We start from the raw sequence: 14,928 nt of genomic DNA, 5'->3' as shown, positions 1-14,928 counted from the left end.
AGCTAACCTTGTTCCATGTGTCAGAAACACAATTCAGACAAAAATATAAAGTGGAACAAAGATGAGATGTAACACTATTTTACTGACTCCTGGCTAACATTTTAGAACGAAAGTTATAAGATCTCTGTTTGGGACTGTCTGCCTATGTATGTCTATGTATGTATATTATGTAAATGTGATATTTTCTTACCTCGAGATGGTATTAATTATTTATTTAAACATTTTAGTTACTTAGAGACAAGGTCTCATTGTTGCTCAGGCTGGAGTGCAGTAGTGCATAGCTCTCTGAAGCCTTGAACTCCTGGGCTTAAGTGATTCTCCTGCCTCAGCTTTCTGAATAGCTGGATCTACAGGTGCACACCACTGCATTGGGATACACTTTTTTCAGAGACTGGGTCTTGCCATGTTGCCCAGCCTGGCCTCACACTCCTGGCCTCAAGCGATCTTCCTGCCTCAGCCTCCTGAGTAGCTGGAATTACAGGTGTGAGCCACAGCACTTGGCCAAAGTTATGTATAAACTCCCTTAAAGAGTTTATTCAGTGGCCGGGCGCGGTGGCTCAAGCCTGTAATCCCAGCACTTTGGGAGGCCAAGACGGGCGGATCACGAGGTCAGGAGATCGAGACCATCCTGGCTAACACGGTGAAACCCCGTCTCTACTAAAAATACAAAAAGCTAGCCGGGCGAGGTGGCGGGCGCCTGTAGTCCCAGCTACTCCGGAGGCTGAGGCAGGAGAATGGCATAAATCCGGGAGGCGGAGCTTGCAGTGAGCTGAGATCCGGCCTCTGCACTCCAGCCTGGGAGACAGAGCCAGACTCCGTCTCAAAAAAAAAAAAAAAAAAGAGTTTATTCAAATTGTTTTAAGATAAAAATGAGTGTTTATGTAAGTGAAATGTTCCTAACACCCCCAGAAATATAGGAACTAACCCAAAGGCCTTTCAAGTTCATGTGACTTGGGGTAAAATTTTGATAACTGAGTTTAATGTTGTTGGTTTAATAAAAAGAGGTGCATCTATGAGCACATATTTTTATTCTACTTGGCTTTACTAGTCAAATAAGTTACTATTGTATTTACTATGTTTAAAACTATAAAAACTATAAATTCAACTTAAGAAAAAAGGCACAAATAAACATATACTAAAAATGAATTGTCTGATATCCATTATTTCATATACATCAAACACAGCACAAAAACAAAATAAAACAAACCTATGTATTTAACTTTTCAGGTTTTCCTGATTTGCTTTTAATTGCCTTTTACTTGTATGTGCTATACAAACAGTTAACAAGGAAATGACTTGAGATAATGGGTAGTTTTGTTTAACGTATTATGAAATTTTCATGAACAATCCAAACAAAATAAATACTATTTGTGTAGGTCAATATAAGTGGAATAAGAGTTTTATAAATAGGCTTTTCCACAGTTGTTTCATAATATCGGCCTAAAAACAGTTTCCAAAATCTTCTTGGTAACCGGTAACCTAAGAGTCATGCTAAGTTAACTAACAGATACTCATTTATAATTTCTAAGATAAACTACTGAAACATTCATTATTGAATATAAGTTTAAATTTACATACTTTTGGCTCTTTAATTTTATACAGAATAGAAAGACTAAATATATTTGGATCTGTTAAACACTAAAAAATTGTACTATGAGGAAACATGTATTGATAAAGTTGTGAGATGATGTATTCATAACATTTGCTAATCTGTTACAGAATGCTAGTATGTAGCAGACAATTCACAACTATCTACTTCTTAGTTTACTCTGTTAAAAGGTTACTAATGGTTAACATTATAATCACTATATGTAATTAAAACTACTAAAAATAGGCGGGGGCAGAGGCTGCGGCGGATCACTTGAGGTCAGGAGTTCGAGACCAGCCTGGCCAATATGGTGAAACTCTGTCTCTACTAAAAAAACACAAAAATTAGCTGGGCATGGTGGTACGCACCTGTCATCCCAGCTGCTCCTCAGGAGTCTGAGGCACAAGAATCGCTTGAACCCAGGAGTGGGAGGTTGCAGAGAACTGAAATCCTGCCACTGTACTCCAGCCTGGGCAACAGAGCAAAAGACTGTCTCAAAAAAAAAAAAAAAAAGAAAGAAAGAAAGAAAAAGAAAAAGAAAGAAAGAAATGGTTCATTGCAACCTCTGACTCCCGGGTTCAAGCAGTTCTCCTGCCTCAGCCTCCTGAGTAGCTGGGATTACAAGTGTGTACCACCACGCCCAGCTATTTTTTGTATTCTTTTAGTAGAGACGGGGTTTTGCCATGTTGGCCAGGCTGGTCTTGAATCCTGACCTTAGGTAATCCACCCACCTAAGCCTCCCAAAGTGCTGAGATTACAGGCATGAGCCACCGTGCCCGGCCAACTCTTACTATTTACAATAGCATCAGAAAATATTAAAAGCTTAGAGAGAGCCGGGTGCGGTGGCTCACGCCTGTAATCCCAGCACTTTGGGAGGCTGAGGCGGGCGGATCACGAGGTCAGGAGATCGAGACCATCCTGGCAAACACGGTGAAACCCCGTTTCTACTAAAAATACAAAGAAATTGGCCGGGCGGGGTGGCGGGCGCCTGTAGTCCCAGCTTCTTGGGAGGCTGAGGCAGGAGAATGGTGTGAACCCGGGAGGCAGCGGAGCTTGCAGTGAGCGGAGATTGTGCCACTGCACTCCAGCCTGGGAGACAGAGCGAGACTCCGTCTCAAAAAAAAAAAAAAAAAAAAAAAGCTTAGAGAGAAACTTAATGAGCAATACTTAAGACTTCCATACTAAAAACAGGAATTTCTTTTTTTTTTTTTTTTTTTTTTTTGTGACGGAGTCTCGCTCTGTCACCCGGGCTGGAGTGCTGTGGCCGGATCTCAGCTCACTGCAAGCTCCGCCTCCCGGGTTTATGCCATTCTCCTGCCTCAGCCTCCCGGGTAGGTGGGACTACAGGCGCCGCTACCTCGCCCGGCTAGTTTTTTGTAGTTTTTAGTAGAGACGGGGTTTCACCGTGTTAGCCAGGATGGTCTTGATCTCCTGACCTCGTGATCCGCCCGTCTCGGCCTCCCAAAGTGCTGGGATTACAGGCTTGAGCCACCGCGCCCGGCAAAACAGGAATTTCTTACAGGAATTAGAGAAGCTAACTAAAATGGAAAGCTATAGCATTGCCATGAACCACAGAAGTCAACATTGCTAAGACATTAGTTCTCACTAATAAAAAACCTAGCTGGGAGGCCAAGACGGGCGGATCACGAGGTCAGGAGATCGAGACCATCCTGGCTAACACGGTGAAACCCCGTCTCTACTAAAAACTACAAAAAACTAGCCGGGCGAGGTGGCGGCACCTGTAGTCCCAGCTACCCGGGAGGCTGAGGCAGGAGAATGGCATAAACCCGGGAGGCGGAGCTTGCAGTGAGCTGAGATCCGGCCACAGCACTCCAGCCCGGGTGACAGAGCGAGACTCCGTCACAAAAAAAAAAAAAAAAAAAAAACCTAGCACGTTTATCTAAAGAAATCAAGAAGTTGATTCCAAAATGAATTTGAAAAGAAAATGACCTAGAATAGCTAAAAGTTGTTTTTGTTTGTTTGTTTGCTTGGTTTTTTTTGAGATAGAGTCTCACTCTGTTGCCCAGGCTGGAGTGGAGTCTTGGCTCACTGCAATCTGTGCCTCCCAGGTTCAAGCAATTCTCCTGCCTCAGCCTCCCGAGTAGCTGGGACCACAGGCATGTGCCACCATACCTGGCTAATTTTTGTATTTTTAGTAGAGATGGGGTTTCACCATGTTGGCCAGGCTGGTCTTGAACTCCTGACCTCAGGTGATCCGCCCGCCCTGGCCTCCCAAAGTGCTGGGGTTACAGGCATGAGCCACCATGCCTGGCCCTAAAAGTTTTTAAAAAGCATAAAGTTAGAGGACTTACTCTAACTGACTTCCAGACTTCTTATAAAGTTACAATAATCAAAGACCAGGTGGTATTGTCAATGTGACTTAAAATATATCCAAGGAAACAACAGATTGTCCAAAAATAGACTGACACAAATGTGATCAATTTTCTCTATGATCATCAAAGTAATTCAGGCAACAAATACTGATGGAACAAACTGATAACCATATAGAAGAATAGACTCTCGAACCCTACTTCACATCATAAGAAAAACATGAGGTGCATCACAGAACTAATCATAAAAAGCAAAATATACAGCCAGGTGCAGTGGTTCACGCCTGTCATCCCAGCACTTTGGGAGGCTGAGACAGGCAGATGACCTGAGGTTGGGAGTTTGAGACCAGCCTGACCAACAAGGAGAAACCCCGCCTCTACTAAAAATACAGAATTAGTGGGGCGTGGTGGTGCATGCCTATAATTCCAGCTACTCGGGAGGCTGAGGCAGGAGAATCGCTTGAACCCGGGAAGTGGAGGTTTCGGTGAGTTGAGATTGTGCCATTGCATTCTAGCCTGGGCAACAAGAGCAGAATACTGTCTCAAAAAAAAAGCAAAATATACACAGAAAATACAGAGCACTATCCTCACCATACCTAGAAAAGACAATTATCCTCACTATACTTAGAAAAAGACAAATATTTGTTTGAGAGGTCAAATAATTATAAAAGAAACAATGATTAACTGAAATTCACCGAAGTTAAAAACTCCTATTCCTCAAAAGACACAATTAAAATGAATATGCATGTCATAGACTAGGGAAAATATTTGTAATATGTACATTGAACAAAAGATGTGGATAGCCACAATATGTAAACAATTCCTACTACTCAAGGAAAAATAGATACTACTTAAATAAAAAATGGATAAAACACTTGAACAGGGCTGGGCGTGGTAGCTCATGCCTGTAATCCCAGCACTTTGGGAGGCCAAGGCGGGCAGATGGCAAGGTCAGGAGTTTAAGACCAGCCCGGCCAATATGATGAAACCCCGTCTCTACTGAAAATACAAAAAAGTACCCAGTGTGGTGGCGCACACTTGTAATCCCAGCTAATTGGGAGGCTGAGGCAGGAGAATTGCTTGAACCCAGGAGGCAGAGGTTGCAGTGCGCCAAGATTGCGCTACTGCACTCCAGCCTGGGCGATGGAGTGAGACCCCATCTCAAAAACAAGGAAACAAACAAACGAACAAACAAATAAAACACTTGAACAGATGCCTCTGATATAAAAAGCACGTGAAAAGGTTTTCAATATTATTAGCCGTAAGATAAATCTAAATTAAAACTGCGAAGTTGGCCAGGTGCGCTGGCTCACGCCTGTAATCCCACCACTTTGGGAGGCTGAGGCAGGTGGATCACAAGGTCAGGAGTTTGAGACCAGCCTGATCAACAAGGTGAAACCCCGTCTCTACTAAAAATACAAAAATTAGCTGGGCATGGTGGCACACACCTGTAATCCCAGCTACTTAGGAGGCTGAGGCAAGAGAATTGCTTGAACTCAGGAGGCGGAGATTGCAGTGAGCTGAGACTGCGCCACGGCACTCCAGCCCAGGCAACAGAGCGAAACTCTGTCTCAAAAAAAATAATAAAGGCCAGGCGCGGTGGCTCAAGCCTGTAATCCCAGCACTTTGGGAGGCTGAGACGGGTGGATCACGAGGTCAGGAGATCGAGACCATCCTGGCTAACACGGTGAAACCCCGTCTCTACTAAAAAATACAAAAAACTAGCCGGGCGTGGTGGCGGGCGCCTGTAGTCCCAGCTACTCGGGAGGCTGAGGCAGGAGAATGGCCTGAACCCGGGAGGCGGAGCTTGCAGTGAGCTGAGATCCGGCCACTGCACTCCAGCCCGGGTGGCAGAGCGAGACTCCATCTCAAAAAAATAAATAAATAAAAATAAAAATAAAAATAAAAATAAAATAAAAAATAACTGCTAAGTTATACAACAAGAATGGCCAAAATGACCAGAATGGCCAAAATGAACATAAAACGTAGAAAAGAATGTGGGGCAATCAAAATTCTCATACAGTGCTGATGAAAGTCTAAAATGGTATAGTAGTTTTAGCTACTAAACTACCAAACTAAAATGGTAGTTTCTAAAGAAGTAAAATATGCATCTGCCTTATGAATCGGCAATATCACTGCTAGGTGTTTACTGAAGAAAAATAAACATGTATGTCCACAGAAATATTTTTACAAGAATGACTATAGCAACTTTGTTCATAAACTAAAAACATCCTAAACTAAAAACATCCCAAATGTCTTTCAACAGGAGATGCATAAACTGGTATATTCATACAATGGAAAACTGTTTCACAGTTAACAAACTACTTATGCATGCAGAAGCATGTATAAATCTCTCAGACATGAAGCTGAGTGAAAGAAAGCAGATATGAAAAAGGTTTGCAATAGACAAAATAAATCTATGTTGGTAGACGTCACAACTCTGATTGTCTTAACGGGAGGGACTGAGTTGGAAGAGGCCTAGTGGATCTTAATGGGTTAATGAAACGTCTTTTATCTTGATTGGAGTGTGAGATACATGGGTTTATACTTCTGTCAGAACTCACAGAACTTTACACTTTATATCTCCATGTACGTTATACCTATAAAACATGGAATAGATTCTTGGTAAGGTAATAGCAGCCAATACTTCCAATAAACACAGGTAAACAAGGAAAAGATTTACATGGGGAGTGATATTCATACCTAAAATTTACATTTTAGAGGCATGAAAGTCAGCCATATATAGGCACTTTACAGGTCTCACGTCTTTAATACATCACTAATAGGAAGGCTACTATGAAAATATAGAAAATAACAAGCGCTGGTGAAGAAATTGTAACCCTTGTACACTGTTGGTGGGAATGTAAAATGATGCAGCTACTACAGAAAACAGTATGGTGATTCCTTAAATATTAAACACAGAATTACTACATTATTCAGCAATTCCACTTCTGAGACTATACCCAAAAGAACTGAAAGCAGGGACTAAAACTGACATTTGTACACCCATGTTCACAGCAGCAATATTCACAATAGCCAAAAGACGGAAGGAACCCAACTGACCACTAATGGATGAATGAATAAGCAAAATGTGGTATATACATACAACAGAATATTAATCAGCATTAAAAAGGAAGGAATGGATGAACCTGGAGGACATTATGTTAAGTAAAATAAGCCAGTCAGAAAAAGGATAAATGCTACGTGATTCCACTTACAAGAGGTACCTAGAGTAGTCAAATTTACAGAGACTGTAAGTAGAATGGTGGTTGGCAGGGCTAGGGGGTAGGGATAAAGGGAAGTTATTTTTATTTATTTATTTTTTTGAGATGGAGTCTCGCTCTGTCACCCAGGCTGGAGTGCAGTGGCATTATCTTGGCTCACTGCAACCTCCGCCTCCCGGGTTCAAGCAATTCTCCTGTTTCAGCCTCCCAAGTAGGTGGGATTCCAGGCGCCCACCACCACGCCCAGCTAATTTTTTGTATTTTTAGTAGAGACGGGGTTTCACCATGTTAGCCAGAATGGTCTCGATCTCCTGACCTCGTGATCCGCCCACTTCGGCCTCCCAAAGTGCTGGGATTACAGGCGTGAGCCACCGCGCCCCGCCGTGGGAAATTAATGGGTACAGAGCTTCATTTTTGCAAGATGAGTTCTGGAGATGGATGGTGGTAATGGGTGCACAACAGGCTAATGTACTTTATGCCACTGAACTATATGCTTAAAAAGTTTAAGATAGTATATTTAATGTTATGTGTATTTTACCACAATAACAAAAATAGATCCCTAAAAACATTCAAAGGCATCAACTACTTGACATTTAATATTTACTAGACTTCATTTATAGACTCACCTAGATAGCTGTAACTTGGAAAAATTCTCTGTGTCCATAGCTCTTCTCCTTGTTCCAACTTGCGGATCATATCAGGCTTAGTCATGTGAAACCCTGATGATGGAAAATGAGACTCTTGGTCTAAGCTGTTTCGACCTTAAAACTATTGAAGTTAGATAAAGATACAACTTCAAGGTAGTAAATGAGGTATACATTAATGTCTTACCAAAGTTAATACCTTACACTACACAAGTGATGATATAATCATATTTTCTTTTTTTTTTTTTTTTTGAGGTGGAGTCTTGCTCTGTCGCCCAGGCTGGAGTGCAGTGGCCGGATCTCAGCTCACTGCAAGCTCCGCCTCCCGGGTTTACTCCATTCTCCTGCCTCAGCCTCCCAAGTAGCTGGGACTACAGGCGCCCGCCACCTCGCCCAGCTAGTTTTTGTATTTTTAGTAGAGACGGGGTTTCACCATGTTAGCCAGGATGGTCTCGATCTCCTGACCTCGTGATCCGCCCGTCTCGGCCTCCCAAAGTGCTAGGATTACAGGCTTGAGCCACCGCGCCCGGCCTTTTTTCTTTTTTTTTTTTGAGACAGTCTCGCTCTGTCACTCAGGCTGGAGTGCAGTGGTGCAATCTTGACTCACTGCCACCTCGTCTCCCAGGTTCAAGCAATTTTTGTGCCTCAGCCTCCTAAGTAGTTGGGATTATAGGCATGTGCCACCACACCCAGCTAATTTTTGTACTTTTTAGTAGAGACAGGGTTTCACCATGTTGGCCAGGCTGGTCTTGAACTCCTGGCCTCAAGTGATCCACCGGCCTCGGCCTCCCAAAGTGCTGGGATTATAGGCGTGAGCAACTGCGCCTGGCAATATAATACTTTCTACTAAAAAAAAAAATCACCTCTAATCCCTGAAATTCAAAGTTCTATATGTATCAGGAATTCTTAGAAGGAGTTGAATGACATTGAAAGATTCAGGAGTGCTTCTTACCCACAGATACAAAGTGGCAATAGTTTTCCAACATCACATCCCTGTAGAGGGCCTTCTGAGCAGGGTCTAGTTGCTGCCACTCCTCCTGGGTGAAGTCCACAGTCACATCCTTGAATGACACTGATCCCTGTAAGGGCATACTCTAGTTCATCCTGAAGTGATCGGAAATGTGTGAGAACTAGATATTGAAGACCTAGTACTGACAATGTTTACTGGTCAGACTAGTTTCCTTATTTATGGTTTATATTGTATAAAATTCTCTCTCTGAAAATACATCCATTTGTATTTACTTATAATCTCATGCTAAACATACTGAGATCACACTACTTGTCCTGAATGTGACTGGTTGCCTGGTAGACCAAAATGAATAAAACCCTGACCCTGCTCATGAGAAGTTACAGGCTAAGAGAGGGGCATACATGTAAATACATGCACTTAGTAGGTTTTACAGATGCAATGACAGAAATACGTACAAGGTAAAGTGTCACAAAACAAGGAAAAATTTTCATTTTGTACTCTGAGGCTTCACTGAGGACATAAAAGTTTTGTACTCACAACGAATTTGTTTTGTAGGAATACAGGGCATCAGCTTTTAAAAATTCATGGGGAGAAAAAAACCAGTTAGTAAATCAGGAAATGGCAAAAGGCACAGTATGTTAGGAAACAGTCTTTGAGCTCTAAGAAGGAAAAGGTATATGGAGGTAGGCAGTGGGGATATTATGACATGATACTAGATATTTTTTCCTACAGAACAGCGGTCTTAAAGATATACTGAACACATTCCCAACATTGTAGCTATTTATAAACCATCAATAGGCATTTATGAAAATCTACATTGTTAATGATTACTGCTCTTGAATGTAAATTGTTAATATTTTATTTCCTTCCAGTAGACTATCTTGTACATTCTACTGTGATGCATGCCCTACTTTGGGTCTGTTGCTTTAAGGAATATAAAGAACATGAATAAACATAAGTTGACACACATGTTATGTGATAAAAGTTTTGAGGCAATACTCCTGAAGACTAGAAAAGGCTTAATGTATATTAGGTGGGAATGACAATTAAGTAACCATGGTTAGAGATGTCTTCTAGATTAAGGAAGTGTCAGCGGGCTGACAGAGAACAACTGCACCTACATGACCACCATTACAACAGAGATGGTTGTAAATTGGCTGTAGAGTGGAAGAGATACAGGCATGTTATCTGCATAGGCAAATGCATGGCTGCTGGGACTAGAAAGTGAAAATGGGAAACAGAAGAAAATGTAGGCTGGACCAAAGGAAGTAATGAGGTAAACCTTGGAAATGTACTTTAAGTGTCTGTGGAACATACAGGTGGTTGGTGATAGTTAGTGGAGGTTGGATATACGGTTCTGATACTCTGGACAGAGGTCTAGAGTGGAGAGGGGTATTTGAGAGTCACTAGAATCACACGAAGTGTAGCCTTCAGAGTGAGTATGATTATGCGTAGAGAAAAAGGGACTGTGAAGAAGAGAACCAATTAGCATTTGAGGAAAACCAATATTGTAAAGGTTGGTGGATGAGCTAAAGAGGAATTTTCTGAAAGATATGAAAAGAGGACAAAGTACTGTTTGACCAATAATAGAGTATTTCAAAAGTGGCCTGGCATATGGATTTCCTTCTCCTGCACCAGCATATGAAACATTAAAAGAAACTAAAAAGAAAATAACAAATCTCTAACAACATCAGAACACTGGAAAGGTTTTCACTGGCAGGCCACAATTTATAGGAACGGCTAGCAGACATGAATAAAACAGGAAGATCAGAGAGGAGGAACACAAAACCTGTTTCTTTTACAAGCCTGCAATCAAATTGCTATCCTAAACACTTCACAAAGCAGGACATCTTTCCAGAAACTAATGCTGGGATCTACCACTTCTATCTCCCAACATATCATTGCAAAACCTAGGCTAGCGGAGATAATTAAGGTTTTTCCATGTCTGCTCCATGACTACTCACAACTTAGATCTCAAATCAGCATCAGGACAAGTGAAATTGATTCAAGCCATATATTCCCATTTAAATCAAGACAATACTTTTCTGTTCCAGCAGTTTGTTTGTGAGAAGACTGAGAAAGGAGATGATGAATGATGTACCCAATGAATATGTACAACTAGAAGGTGCGCTTGGGGAAGGCTTAAGTTGATCTGGTTGGAATGGAGAAATTGTGAACAGGGCTGGATATAGGGTGAGGCAGGTGAGGCGTCTAGAATGCAAAATTTAGGAAGGCACAGCCCTGAGGGTACCCCTTAAATATTTCACCTCATGCCACTTACCTGCCTCAGCCTAATCTGGCCCTGACTAAAGACTAGTTTCACGGAAGAAAATCCCAATATCTGGGAAGGTTAAAGGACAGGGAAGCTCATGTTCATACACCATGAAAAAAAGTTATTTAAGAAAGAGAGGAAACATCATCTCACCTGAGACATGGCTTTGAGATTTCTAGATGAACCTTCTCTTTTGAGCTCTTCTTTTGGAAAAGGAAACAGTCCTGAGAAAGCAAAGATGGAGGATACATGTATGTGTGAGACCATACTTAACTCAGAACTCCCAGAATTAACTCAGTTAAATCTACATGAATGTTCACTATTTCAGCACTTGTCCACCCTGCGTACCCTTCAGATGTCCAGGATGGTAGTTAGTGGGAAAACGGACAAATCAGGCTCCCTCACAAACACCAGAAACCCAGTCTCTTGGTAAAGTACACAGGATTCTGGGGAACCTGTTTTAACTTCAAGAGAGGGAACATTGTGTTTTTCCCTCTGCAGCTCTGCCTTCCATCTCCCACTAAACACAGGTTTATTGTGTATTTCCAAATAGCTCTTCTTGGACTTTTTGCCAATTTACACTGACAGTAGTGGATGAGAATACCTTCCCAAGCCCTGATGAAGACAGCTGACAACTTTTAAATCTGTGCCTATCTGGTCTATATTGTATTGAGAATTTTTTTTTTTTTTTGAGATGGAGTTTCACTCTTGTTGCCCAGGCTGGAGTGCAATGGTACAATCTTGGCTCACCGCAACCTCCACCTCCCGGGTTCAAGCGATTCTCCTATCTCAGCCTCCTGAATAGCTGGGATTACAGGCATGCACCACCACACCCGGCTAATTTTGTATTTTTAGTAGAGTCGGGGTTTCTCCATATTGGTCAGGCTGGTCTCGAACTCCCAATCTCACGTGATCTGCCCACCTTGGCCTCCCAAAGTGCTGGGATTACAGGCATCAGCCACCACGTCAGGCTCGCAAAATAACGATTTTAATTATTACAGTGAGACTGGACTTATTAAAAATCTATCCAATACTTTTTATTATCTTAGCATGCCTAAGGAAGTAGGGAACCTCACTCATATAGAAGTGTAGAAAGTGGTAGTTATGACAGGCATGGTGGCTCACACCTGTAATCCCAGCACTTTGGCAGGCCCGGGCGGGGGGGATCACTTGAGGTCAGGAGTTCAAGACCAGCCTGGGCAACATGGTGAAACCCCACCTCTACTAAAAATATAAAAATTAACTGGGCGTGGCGTGGTGGCGCAAGCCTGTAGTCCCAGCTACTCAGGAAGCTGGGGCAGGTGAATCACTTGAACTCCAGAGGCAGAGGTTGCAGTGAGCAGAGATGACGCCACTGCACTCCAGCCTGGGCAAAAGAGCAAGATTTCATCTTAAAAGAAACAAACAAAAACAACAACAAAAGTGGTAGCTATGGTAAAAAAAAAAAAAAAATTTTTTTTCCTGCATGACCCCCATTGGAATGCTATTCATTTCAACATATTGGTTTTAGTTAATACGGTGTTTCCAGGTAACGAATCTGGGAATTACGAAAATCACCTTTTCCCCTCTGATACTGTTATCTCTATTTTATTTGCTAAATTGCTAAGTAGTTACAATTTTGGAGGGAAGTTTAATGGCTACTATTCAGATAATCGAATCTTATATAACCAACTAGCCATGGTCATAACAGAGTTCCTCAATCATTCAAATATTTAGGTCACCAAGGCCACAAAACCACCAGAAGTAACAGTAGGTTACAAACACATGCAGAGTCACAGTCAATCAAACATCCTTCAGAGAACCACCAACCTACAGGCCCCACTTGTCATTCACAACCTCAGACAGCAGCTACCACGATTCCAGGCAAAGTCACAATCGCATCCACAAATCACTTTTAATTCTTCACACTGTCTCAAATGCGACTCACACCTAATCTAAAAATAGACACACGCAGAGGAAACCTCGCGCAGCAACACTACTCTGTCTACTTTTCACACAATCGGCCACAACATCCCAAAGAGAGACAAGCACCTAAAATGCAGCAGGTTGGGCGCAGGAGGCCACCCCCATTCAACTCGCGCGCGCGCGCACACTCAGCGCCCGCTCCGCGCGGGTACCCGTCGCCAGCGATGGCGCTTCCGCGGGATCAGAACGGGCAAAATCTCCCTTCGCGTAGCTCGCTCCGGGTCACCCTCAAGGTCACGCCCACGGACCACGCCCGAGGCCCGGCTCCTACAGATCTGAGCGTCTGGATACCGCGGTCTCGGTTCCCTCTTCAGAATTACCAGGCCCGGCTGGGACTCTTGGTTACCTCCCTGGCCTCCCCACCCGGTTCCGCGTCCTTAGACAGCTCTCCCGGAACGGAGCTCCCAGTGCCCTCCTCGGCCTCCTCAGCACCCCTGGCACCCACCAAGCCTCACCCCCGGCCCAGGGTGAGTCGTCTGCGCCTGCGCACTCGCGCGTGGGCCTGCGCTCCCAGGAGTCTCCGGGGCGGCCCGTTAGGCTCCGCGCGGTGCTCGCTGCGGGCGCTCCCCTCCATTTGCACCCACGCCGACTCTATTGCGACGGGGACTACGCTTCTCCCAGGACCCCGGCTCCCTTTTCCGTTAACCTGGTGGTCGTTTTCCATGTGGTGAGTTGAGGTGACCCGGGTCTGGATGAGAGAGGAGCTCACGGCAGGGGACCCGGGTTCCTGGGGGGCGGAGAGGGCTTGTGGAGGCAGAAGCCCCCGGCCTGTGTGCAAGTCACCTGCTGGGGAGGGAGACTGTGTGGCTGCGTCCGTGTGTGGTGTGATTGTGAGTGGGCGCGCTTGTGACGGGCCCGGGACGGGTGCGGGGTGTGTGCACAGCAGGTGCACAGCCAGGACAGCCCTGACGGTCCCCGATTGGGTCCGCGGGACGGAGTGGGGGCGGGGCCGTTTTTATGACGGCGCTGAGCGGTGACTGTGAATGTGTCATGCTGTTATCAGTGATCCTGTGATAGCGCTGTTGTGACCCACTGGAGACTGTGGTCAAAACTGGCCTGGTGCAGCTTTACAGAGTTTGATTTCTGCAGTTGTGGGGCTCAGGAATAGGTGGACAAGATCGCCTTGTGGCTTGATCTGTGTCTGTGGAAGACTCCGAGACCTTCTGTTCTAAAGCATGGCCCCTGTCGCTTTCATAATGCACAGTGGCATGCAGCCTCGCCAACCTCTGGGGCCAATTTTAAGTTTCGTGGTTTCTTGGAGTTTGTTGTACTGGGATTTCTTTCACTGCCTCAGTCATTTCACCTTATAACCACATTGCACAGTGTGCAGTCGAATGGCTATCGAAAGGGAAGCTGGATATTTGAGATCCAGAATGAAGTTTCCAACTGAAAAAGCACAGCCTTGTGTTTCACATGGACAAGGCTGTGTTCTGATATGCACAGCCTTGTGTTTGATATGGAGATGTTAGAGCTGGAATTGCTCCCAAGGCAAAGTCCTGGGAAGGTATGATATTGAGGCCCCAAAAGTAGGATTCCTTTCTCCAAAGATGTGTGTGTGTGTGTGTGTGAGATGGAGTTTCACTCTTGTTGTCCAGGCTGCAGTGCAGTGGTGTGATCTCAGCTCACTGCTACCTCCGCCTTCTGGATTCAAGTGATTCTCCTGCCTCAGCCTCCCAAGTAGCTGGGATTACAGGCATGCGCCACCACGCCCGGCTAATTTTTGTATTTTTAGTAGAGATGGGGTTTCACCATGTTGGTCAGGCTGGTCTTGAACTCCTGATCTCAAGTGATCCACCCACCTTGGCCTGCCAAAGTGCTGGGATTACAGGTGTGAGCCACCGGGCCTGGCGAAAATACCCTTTTGGAAGCTCTGTGGGGGCAAGTTGAATATTGCAGATCCACAGCATTTTCACATCTTGAGAGAGATCAGGATTG

The 14,928-nt window shown here is 44.1% G+C and overlaps 1 protein-coding gene across 3 annotated transcripts in view; it reads right to left on the bottom strand.

Annotated features, from left to right (window-relative positions):
- ZNF382 (zinc finger protein 382) overlaps window positions 1-14,928 on the bottom strand; it is a 58,078-nt gene that overhangs the window by 20,068 nt on the left and 23,082 nt on the right. Inside the window, exons 1-4 of one of the 3 annotated variants that reach the window (XM_010385647.2) lie at window positions 13,060-13,522; window positions 11,182-11,252; window positions 8,739-8,865; window positions 7,769-7,861 (exon numbers count right to left, since the gene is read on the bottom strand). In XM_010385647.2, coding sequence (XP_010383949.2) covers window positions 7,769-7,861; window positions 8,739-8,865; window positions 11,182-11,190 — 229 coding nt within the window. In that variant the 5' untranslated portion in view covers window positions 11,191-11,252; window positions 13,060-13,522. Of the gene's footprint in view, window positions 1-7,768; window positions 7,862-8,738; window positions 8,891-11,181; window positions 11,253-13,059; window positions 13,523-14,928 lie in introns of those variants that run through there. The other 2 variants (XM_030942941.1, XM_030942940.1) reach the window with 2 other exon arrangements.

Source organism: Rhinopithecus roxellana, chromosome 12, assembly GCF_007565055.1.
Source record: "Rhinopithecus roxellana isolate Shanxi Qingling chromosome 12, ASM756505v1, whole genome shotgun sequence".
Classification (NCBI taxonomy): domain Eukaryota; kingdom Metazoa; phylum Chordata; class Mammalia; order Primates; family Cercopithecidae; genus Rhinopithecus; species Rhinopithecus roxellana.
The sequence above is the reverse complement of the archived record's forward strand: the minus strand, read 5'-3'. Positions and strand labels throughout refer to the sequence as shown.